This window comes from Dermacentor silvarum, chromosome 4, assembly GCF_013339745.2.
Source record: "Dermacentor silvarum isolate Dsil-2018 chromosome 4, BIME_Dsil_1.4, whole genome shotgun sequence".
Classification (NCBI taxonomy): domain Eukaryota; kingdom Metazoa; phylum Arthropoda; class Arachnida; order Ixodida; family Ixodidae; genus Dermacentor; species Dermacentor silvarum.
Window position 1 is genome coordinate 76,603,493 of NC_051157.2, and position 11,023 is coordinate 76,614,515.

Genomic DNA, 11,023 nt, shown 5'->3' on the forward strand with positions numbered 1-11,023 from the left:
TATAACTCCAACACCAGACGGATACAGCGGCGAGAAATGGCTGACCGAGTTGGAAAAAAAAAAAGTTTAAGTCGCCGCCGCAAGTTCGCGCTAGCGCTCGCCGATCTCGATTTCGTAAAGCGCCACTGCGCTGCGCACGGGCGTACTTATGGTGCGCTTTTGTTCCGAGACAAATTTCGTGTGTCGTCTTGTATAGTTGCTGTCCCAGCCCTACGGTGGGGTGGCCTGCACTTGGCGTGCGATGGTGCAATGTGAGAAGGATTCAATTAGAAAAATTTTGAAGTTGTTCTATTTATTTGCTATACAAATCAAATAAGGAGCTCCCCCTCTCCCCATTTACACATACGTCTGTTGTATCAGAATGAAAAGGACGGAAAAAAACAAACAAAATGAAAGCAAAAGGTGTACGAAAAAAAGTGCGCGGCACTACGACACGTGTAGCTTTAGCGACAGTCACTAAAAAAAAAAGTAAGAAGGAGTATTAAATACTTGTTCCAAGAAATTCTCGAGAACACTATTCTGGAGCCCAGCAAAATGGACTCTCGAGAAACGCCAAGACACGCTGAAATATAATTGAGTCCAGCCGCGGAACGATGAAAAATCGCATTTTCATTATGAAAATATTTGCTGTCGCGACAATTCTACGCTCATCCTTTTACCAACTCTTCTTTCTCTTGTTCTTTTTCAACGACTTCCCTGATTATTCTTTTTTTTTCTTTTGTGTTTTTAAATTGACAAAAGAAAACCTATTATGCCTTCTTACCGTTAATGTGTTCCTTTTTTTTCCCTCACGTACTGGCATGGGACACGAGAAAATTTCAATTTTGCGTCTACAATAAAAGAATAACTATGTAGACAGTATATAAAACAGATGTGTCCGTTGATTTAAAATTGAACACAGAGGCAAAGTCCAGGTTGTCTCGAGCTTATACTTGTCTTCAGTCATTAGAGGCACAGCATTTTGCGAACGCTTGACTTTTCTACTGCATCGTATTACCAGAAGATATGCAGGTGCGTTCGGAAATATTGGTCTTTGTGTAATTCAAGTTTCGTTCGCTTTTTTCTACCCGTGTTCACTCACAGTTTCCATCTAAATTATCAGAGGATAATGGTTTGTCGTTGCTCCAATGTTGCATTTTGATTAACATGCATAGAAATGATCAAACCATGACGCAGTCAACTACGTTGCCATTCCTCTTTCGACAGCCGAGGCAGCGAAAACACGTTGTGGGCTTGCAGTTAACCTAACAGCGGATCAAATGAATTCATCCGACTTTGCAAGTGCACCCCTTCATACCCTGGATCCGAATTTACATCTCCGTATTCCGGTTGAACTCCCAAAACGTGACTTTACCCTTCTAGTCGGTGTATGGCTTGGAGTAGCATTCTCAAGTGCGTGCTCCTTTGTCGTCGCAATGGCCAATGGCCCACTTTGTGAATTACGCGGGTGCAGTGAAACGATCGCGCACCTTCTTTGCGAGTGCCCTCGTTTAAACCCGCAAAGAGCGGCGCTCTCAGCCCCGCTTGACCAACTGGAAAGCGCCCACTCACGGAAAGTAATATTCTTGGAAACTGGCCTACACGAACATCAGCGCGAGTCGCTATAAAGCCGTTGCTGAGTTATTCAAGAGGTACCGGACTGTGTGACAAGTTGTGACTGTGCACTGTGTGACGTCGGATGTATTAGTGGCGCATTGACACTCTGTATGACTACATGAAGCCTTCGCAGACTGGGTGACAGCGCCCACAGAGAGCAGTCTTGTTTGTTTTTATTTTCTTCTTTTTATCTCATCTTTCGCAGCGCTTTCCCCCTTTTTGGGTACAGGCTAGCCAACCGGAGATATCCTCAGGCTAACGTCCCTGCCTTTTTATTGCGTTTCCCTCTCTCCTCTCTCTCTCCGTTGCTCTTGGTTTGATGCGGCAGTTGCACAGAAAAGAGACTTCATATTTTAATTCAGTGAATCATATGAAGTGCTAGAAGGTCGCGATAATCGTTATTAATGAGTCGTCCCAAGTTTAATCGTGCAAGGCGATTGCTAAAGGCAGGGTCAGTCCGCCCCGCACACGGTCACTGCTTAAGAGAGAGCTGTTACGCTATGGAACAATTTCTGCTGCTTCTTATTTTTCAATTTTGACTCTTTCGCGTAGACTTCATTGAGAATCCATCGTTTCTATACCTGAGCCAGACCTACTACCAACAGTGTCAAGTTTAATCGCGGCAGCATCCTTTGCGATGCCCAAAAGCAGCATGACGCGGTGTTTAAATATTTGAAGTTGCGCAGTACGCAGCAATACTTTCTTTGGGATTTCGAAATTTTGCTTTTTTCTTGTTAATGTGTGCTGTGTGCTCAGACTTTGCATGAACGTAGTGCACGCGACATGTTCACTGTACTGTACAGTACAGTGAACAGCCTTGGTGTTGCTCTTTAGTGTACCTTCAGGCTTTGTGCTCGAGTCGACGGAGATGCCGGCAATTTAACGCGACTCCCCCACAATTCTCTCGCAGCTATACCTTCTGCGAAAGCTGATGCAAGGCGACGAGCTGAACGCCAAGGCTCCGCTGTCGGACAACTTCAGGCCCACACTTCCGGTCAACCAGAGGCTCGTTAGAACCAACATTGACTTCAAGTGGAAACAGGTCAGTGCGTCTCGCTTCTTGCATGATTCGTGATCTGGCGGCGACAGAATTTGGCGCACTGAGCGTCAACATGGAACGCTTTTCCGACGTCACTCTCGCGTCACGCTACTGTGTTCAGGCGCTTCTATAACACGCCTCGCAATGACCGCGCTGCATTTTTAATGTGTTCTGTTGAGTTGGCTATTATAATATTATTATTAGTAGTAGTAGTAGTAGTAGTAGTAGTAGTAGTAGTAGTAGTAGTAGTAGTAGTAGTAGTAGTAGTAGTAGTATATAAAACCTATATACAATTTAATAAGAGGGAAATAAATCTTGAAACAGGCTGGTAACTGCCACTGGAAGGGGCACAATGCCTGCCTACTTTTGAGGAAAAAAGGCGACAGAAACAAAGAAATGGAAGGATACGAAAAAGGGATGGAAATATGAAAGAACGAACAGGATGACAGACCATACACAAAGATTAAAATAAAACAATCCCAAAGGAGTACGGCATTAGGAACAGAAAAAAAAAAAAGAACAAAAAAGCACGACTGCTCAAAGGCGATCTGCAGCGACAAAGGCGAGCAGAAGCAAAGATCGCGGCCCATAATTTGACCGTGAGTAGAGCGCGATTATCACCGGTCGTTAAATAAACATTTCCATACCTGACGACTTCCAGCCGAAAATACGCCTGAAAATGCAATCCGCGTTGCGGATTCACTTAGGAGCTAATTACGTCTGTGTCTACATCACTTAAGACTTAAGATAACTACGTATACGATATGTGAAAGAATCTCTTCGTGAACGACCGGATACGCTTTGTGATGTGCCATCTGCGGTAAATATTTAGTGCGGGAAGCAATTAGTAGTAGCGCAGCAAATTAACAGAGTGCTGTGGACATTAAAAGGGGGCCATTGCAAAAGAGTTCCAGTAAGCTGAAATAGTCGTTGTAAGCAAAGCAATAAAGATTTATATCTGAGACATTGCATATAAGCACAACCAAATTCCTCTGCGATCCGATTTGGGCACCGAAAATTGCTTTACAAAATGGGAAATAATTAAGCGAGTTAGCCATCGTGGGTTGCATATTAATCGGCAGCGAAGGAAAAGGAGGTGAGATCACGTGAACAGCTGATGTCACGGGAACGCCATGCTGCTGATAAAGCGTGGTGCGTCACCATTTTTTTGTGGGAGGATAGTGTCGCAGCTGCTCTGTTTGTTGGGCAGTAATTCTGAAAGAGTCGCATATGTATGATAACGGCTTTCTGTTGACGCGTTTCAAATGACTCGATCGAACAGTTTTCCTGTTATAATTAAAGGGCTTATGGTAAGTAGATATCTGGGCTGGTAAGATTACTGGTAAGATTGCCAGCATCGTCAAATAGTTGTCCACGATCTCTTCGATGCTATCATTACCGACTTCTTCAGCTGTATGGGGGACTTTATTATTTTTCTGATACTTCAATACTACGCTTAGCTGTATTCTTTAGCTTTTATTTTTAGCACCGAACTCAAACCTGCAACGTAAAGTTGCAATCAGTGTGGCCGCTCACAGTCTCTTATTTTGTCTACTATGATAAAGATTACCGCAAATGACTTACATTTCTTATAAATTGCTTTCCAGGGCTCCAACTGCCCATCCATGTACAAAAACATGTATTATCAAGGTAAGTGAGCACGACAATAAATATTAACTAATTTCATTTACGAGCACTGTAGATACTATGCCGCACGAACGTAACTACCGCACAGTAATCCCACGCATCCTGTACTGCCGTCCCACAAGGACAAGTGCCTGCGTCGAATTTCGGGGAGACATCTGCAGAAACACCAGCCTATGTATTTCCCCGTGTTAGTTTCCTTTTTCTTTCTGATTTTGAGTATTAGGGCTAAACAGTTTACCCAAGAACTCTGCAGCTGGTGAACTTGATATTCGAATTAGTTTCTCTGATCGGCCATTACCTTTGTTGCGAAAATTCACAAACGAAACAAGGACTAAATCGTACTTTTCAGACAGAATATCATGGACGCAGGTTAATCTGGTCAATGTTCATGTTAGCAAGGAGTCAATAGGACGCAAGGAAGCATGCCACCACTTTAGTTCACTGTGTGTTTGCATAGTACTATCAAAGTAAATGGGAACATGAACGTCATTATGTAAACAACAGCGCCTGTAGTGCATGATTATCTACAAGCATGAAGAGGCACCATCGCGCCGCCGGTCAGTAAATGAGACTTAATGTCAAAATTCCCACTCAAACCGTCACACCACACTGAAACGTCCTACACGGAAACCGTCAGTGTGACACTCGGCGACTGCTTTTCAGAGTGTCTGACAGAGCACGTGATCTGCGCTCTGATCATTCGGACAGCAAAAAAAAAAAAAAAAACTTGCATTTACACCACGGACCAAATCGCCGCAAAGCTAAATTCATACGCCTGACAAAATCGCTGGTTTAGTCCATCGCCGCTATATCGCGACTTGCAAGAGGGCACCGTCAAGTGTTCGCTCACATTCTCATTCAGCACCTCCATCTACGTCGAAATCGCGTCGCGAGACGAGCATCGAGTAACTTAAGAACCCTCGTGGGCCTCCGATACCTAATTTCCGTACTGACACGTGACCAGCGGGCGCATTTTCAATGTTCCGGCTCGCAGCTAGGGAAAACGCGCATCCTTTTGGACGCTTCACATCTAATGCGCAGCTAACACCGTGTTCATATTTATCGAGCTATTTAAGCATCTTTTCTAATGCATGCACGATCGTAAATGTACTACAGTCGAACCTCGATATAACGAAGTTGTACTTGCAGAGAAAAAAAAATCGTCATATCGCCAATTTCGTTAATTCCTGGTTTCGTTAATTCAACGGAACTTACATCAGGAAATAAAAATAATTCGTTACATCTCGAATTTTGTAAAATCGAGGTTCCTTATATCGAGGTTTCACTGTATATTGTTACTGGTACAGGTCGGATCCCTAAATGAAAGTATTTGTTTCTCTCTTCCCTCCTTCTTCGGTCGGGATCCGGATTGCAGCAAATACCAAATTCGTAGGACCGTGAAACGGCGGCGACGAACCGGATGCCCAAAAAGCGGGCCAACCCCGGGTGCTGCGGAACGCCTTCCGACGCCCTGAGCTTCGACAGAGCAACGTTCGCCACCACTTTTTTCGACCGCTCTTCAGTGCGTGCGTGTGCGTTCTTCGAAAGTGCGGCCGTGTCTGTGCGCGCAGTTCCCAACGTGCCCCCGCTTTGCTTCGAGCAGCGTCACAGAAGAGGTGGTGTCACAAACTTTGTTATCCCTTTTTTTATCCCCGCCGGCACCAAACAACTACTGACGGTTCCTTACGAGTAATTTGGTGTGAAGTGAGCTTGGAGAAGTTACTCTTCGTTGATACGATAGTGCGTTCAGTGCTGTAAGCGAGTGTGAACTCGCTCATGTGAAACGCCGGAGGTGCTGTTGTCATGCACTGATAGGACAATGGTAATATTTCCGTGAAAAGCTTGAGAAGGCGTCAAGGAAACGTGTTTCAAGAATTAGAGACGCACGGCATTCGGAAAAGTTGCTGCGCACGATGAACGTTCTCAGTGGTGCTCGTACAGCGTAAAACGATGAAAAAGCCGTGAAACTTGAGATGTGCTGGGGTCGGTTATCACTGTTTTGAATGAAATAAGTTAAATTCTTGGCCAAGATAATGTGCGGCTTTATTAGAGAACGGATGCACCATACAACGGACTAATTTTGTTCAGTAAGAGTCGTATTTGGCTCAGAAAACGTAAGCTACTTTGTTAATGTCACCTGAATAAAGGATTATTTCGGCGTCAAAATTAACGTAGCTTTATAGCACTATTGTCCAAAAAAAAAGGAGGGAAACTTGGATGGCATAAGATGATCGTTATGTTCTAACGATTGTCGTTATGCTCATTCTGTTTGAAGTGATGTGCTGATGTTTCATACTGGCAAAGAAAAAGAAAACGAAAAGCAGCAGGAGATGTGAAAAATGAGACATACATGGGCGCTCTGTGTGCACTCTGCGAAGACAAAATGTCTCTATTTGAAAAGTGATGATGAAAAGTTAACAGACTGCTTAGACGCGACGGATGCTTTTAGCAGAGTTATGTGTGCTACGCGTGGCCAGTAAGAAATGACAGCCGCGGCGATTTGGAAAGAAGGGGGGGGGGGGGGGGGGGGGGGGACGGATAGGAATTATCCGGCGCAATTGATTTTCATCTCCTCCAGAGAACAGGCGGCTTCCGTTTCAGGGCCTTTCATGTGTCATTAAGCATCTTGCCTTGCTACATGAAACGCTTACAAAAGCGAGAAATGTTGATGGTTGTAGAGCCATAAGAGAAGCTGTTACTTTTCAAGCCCGCTTTTATTAAGCCTATTCAAGGTTACCTCGCATGATACCTGGGAAGCATTCAGGCTGAGCCACATTTGAGCTGGGTAAATTTTTTACGACAGAGAACACTCCTTAGGGACAAGGAAAAAAAAGGAAGCTAGGCAGGAAGCGTCTGTGCACATAGAGTATTCTTTCTAATTTCACGCGCTTTATAGTCAGAAAGTAACTCTTAATTGGTAGTTTCCCAGCCATTGCACATCCGATTAAATGTCTTAAATGTGGTATTTGTCTACGGGCGCAGTGTTGCTACCAATTATTTTTGAGGACGAAAGTCCAAACAGAGTACACGAGGCGGCACAGAGAGAGAGAGAGAGAGAAAGAAACGAAATGGAAGGAAAGATGTCAATGCAGCTGCTGTGCATCGCGTGCTTTTGTGTGTTTGTGTACGTGCGTGTGTACGTGACATGGTGGCCGAAAGAAGCGGAACGGCTGTTCTGGAAGACTGCAGTTGGAGCACCAACATGAGAGGAAAGATGAATCAACATCGCATCTCGCGGCCTCGGTGTAAGAAGTCGTGATTACGACGCTTGGAATTACGAGCAATTATCACCACCGCCTGCAACAGCGACAACAGCAGCAGCAACACTACCTGAAATGGCCTCGTCGAATGCGACGACGACTGTGACGCACCCACGTCAGATTCTAGTGCTTCCTAGGACACGGACCTCTCGTTTTATTTTGGACGACACCATTTCGACAGAGCGTCTGCGGGACTCCCTAATTTTTCTGTCACGAGATCACTCGGCAATTCATGGAAGGCGCCGGCAATCAGTGAAAGATTTACACGTGACGAGCAGAGTGGCGCGGAATGCGTTGCTAAACGTGCGTTTAATTTCTCACCTGCACGTGTGTCCAATCAATTTTTCTTGCCTCGTACTTCTTGTTCTGCTATTATTCGTCGATGTAGGATTTGCAGATGGCCCAGTTCAACTCGAAATCGAAGGTATACGCGCACGAGAAAAGAAACGTACGAAAACCCCAAAACAAGAACCACGATTTCAAATGGTGAAACGTCGGTGTCTCCTAAATTTTCTTTTCCAAGAGTTGGCAGTGTTTTAATAACGCAGTTTCCTTCCGCAGGACTCCGAGATATAAAACTTTGAGACAGGAAAGGACTACGTGTTACGTTGAGAGATGATTGTTTCTCATTTGTTTGAAATAAAAGGTGTCACGAAAATTAAAAAGAAGCGTGCTCAAGCTTAGTAGGTACGCAAACGGTCCAGTGATTGACCAATAAAGGTCACTGGTGACGACACTGCTAAAATGTGAAGTAGTCGTCACGACAACAATAAAATGTCTTGTTTTCAGCGATAAGCGAGATCTCGTTGACGGACGTCTCAGTTACGTGTCACTTAATCCACTTGCGTGTCGCTTGCAAGCATGCTGTCCGTTGACGAACGACTGGAGTTCTTAAGAACAACTCAAGCATTTTAGATAATTTCGCCTGGAATACAAGAAACAAAAGAACAGCTATATTTAAAAGCCAGAGAAAAGCTTTCGTGACGATGAATATTTCGAACCAACCAAAAGTATGGTGATTCCAATTTCTTTATTGATTCGCTTCCAACCAAATAAACATGCCCAGGCTGGAAGGAATGGTAGTTGAAAATAAATAAATAAAAGAAAGTAAGAAAGTAGGCACTGTCCATGGACAAAAAAAAAAGAGGACAGTCATTTGCTCTCAGTAAGGACGTACAAACAGCATCTGCTAACGTTCGTATGCTCAAATGACCGCTTGTAGCACTACCGTCTCAATGCGAGGCTACACAGCAGTTTGAGCGGCAGGTATACAACTATAAATTAGCCCTCATTTTGTCATTTCTTGGGTTCGATATTATACCACCGATCATTTTTTTTTTTTTTGCCCATACCTGCTGACAGGGTATAGAGCATCAGTCCGCATGTTCTTTGCTGTTGGTTCCAACTTGACCAACATATATTCTCTCACGTCGTAGCCTCTCACGTCGACAAATATTCAAGAACAGCGCTGAAAAAAACAAAAAACAAAACAAACGTGAGCCGATATTTGCGCCGCATACGCTCAACTACTTTACCGCTACATTCGCTCTACTATACGGCGCCAGCTTTTGCCGCGCGCAAATGAAACAGCGGGTACGCTTGAAGAGTATGCGCGCCGCGCGCATCGCCAAAAGGTACTTAGATTAACGCAGACAGGCGCGCATTCCGCTGTAATGACAAATCCATAAGTGGGTAATGAATATCGCTCGTCCGCAGTTTCGTACTCCGGACGCGCCCGATGAGAGAGCGAGAGCTAGCGCACGCACGCGCGTAGGCTACGTTTCTGTAGCTCGAGGAACGGGAAGAGAGAACGGTTGTAACGGTCTCTCGCCAGCGCAGCGCACGGCAAACGGTGGCGACTGCGAATGCGTATTGGAAAACGTTTAGCACGGACACGCTATGCGTTCGGTCTCCGCGCTCGTTCGCCTTCGGGCTCGCGCCGGACCACTTTCTGGTTTCCGTTGCGTACGCGTCGAGTGCAGCAGGGCGAGGACTGCGGATACACGCAGCGCAGGTGGATTGCAACGCCCGCACGCGCGCGCCGTCGTTACGCACGCCTACGAGTTTAGTGCCCGTCTAACGTCATGTTCGTGACAAACGACGAAGGCGTGGTTGGAAACACAAGTCAGTTTCGCTCGTTCCGAGGCTGTCTTTCTTGTACGCTTGCTAACAACAACTTGTTCCTTCGTTATTATAGTTCGCGGGTTCTCCGCCTCTTGCGCCACACACATACACACACACGCACACACACGCACACAGATATAAAGACCGCACTGAAACAAACAAGAACCAAAAAAGCGTTCAGTGTAATGTACCTTGTAATTTGTATTAAATGCACAACTGTTGCCTCTTATTCATTAGTGAAAAGCGAGGGCATCTGTCTCGGCTCATAATTATTCAGGCGCATTGCGATTCCATTGAACAAAGCTATCAGGACCTGTATGTAAAAAGAAAGAAGAAAAAAAAAGTAAGGCAGAAACCATTGGCGATGATTGACAACGTACGCGAATAGCCAAACGCTTCAAGAAGTCTTATAATTGCTGAAATGAGCATATTCATGCAGCGCTTGCTTTTTTATTACGAAATTCCGTATAGAAAATAGCCGTTAACTAGTACGTCATGAAGTGGTAATATAGGTAGACAGCACGTGCGTCTCCAAGATATCGCAGTGGTCATTCGGCAACAAACGCGCACGGCAACTCGTTTGCGTGAGCGCACACGTCTTTTGCGCCTGCGCCTTTGCATCCACTGTGAAAGTCCAACCACCGACCACGAAAACGGGCGAAATGAGCCAAAGAAAGGTATTCGCTTGAAAATGACGCAGATCCAATGCACACGTCGGAATGTGTGTGAGGCGAAGCTTTAGTGAAGTGGTGTGTATTACATCCTACACAACTGACGGGTGACACGTATAGTAGGGTTTAATTTCATCCGACGCAAAGTGCGATATCACGCAGTGCTTACGTAAGTTTAATATTACGCTATTTTAATGTTTATTCACTTCACCACTCACAAGCTATGCCTAAATGCAAACACCGATTCAGGTGGGATGCACTGTGTGAGATGCATACGCAGCGATTTCACAAAGGCGCAGGCGATGTAGGATGCCCGTCGATGGAATAATGCTGATGACAGGTGATTGCACTGAAAAGTACGGCATGTATCGAGCAACATTTGGGGATTACGTACCTCTAAGGTCACAGTGGGGTGTACCCGCTCTGAAAGATTGACCAAGGATAGGCACACGCCCAGTGGCACCTACCGAATTGCTAAATCAAAGAAAACCAAGTAAATCAAGCAATACGTTTAATGTAATGCGGTATTTCATTAACAGGTCAGTGTACTTTAGGGACACCTATCAGCCAACGGTATATGTGCAGGTACTATGTAGGATTTTTGTTGCTGTTGTTGTGGCCCAGAAAACAGGTGCGCTTCCTGACACTACTTGTTGTTCAGCATACAGGGGTTAAAGAAGCCCTTT

The 11,023-nt window shown here is 45.1% G+C and overlaps 1 protein-coding gene across 1 annotated transcript in view; it reads left to right on the forward strand.

Moving 5' to 3' along the window:
- LOC119450272 (putative carbonic anhydrase-like protein 2) overlaps nucleotides 1-8,190 on the forward strand; it is a 219,739-nt gene extending 211,549 nt beyond the window's left edge. Inside the window, exons 8-10 of the mRNA XM_037713684.2 lie at nucleotides 2,507-2,638; nucleotides 4,243-4,285; nucleotides 5,658-8,190. Coding sequence (XP_037569612.1) covers nucleotides 2,507-2,638; nucleotides 4,243-4,285; nucleotides 5,658-5,683 — 201 coding nt within the window. The 3' untranslated portion in view covers nucleotides 5,684-8,190. The remainder of the gene's footprint in view (nucleotides 1-2,506; nucleotides 2,639-4,242; nucleotides 4,286-5,657) is intronic.
- Nucleotides 8,191-11,023: the final 2,833 nt, after the last annotated feature.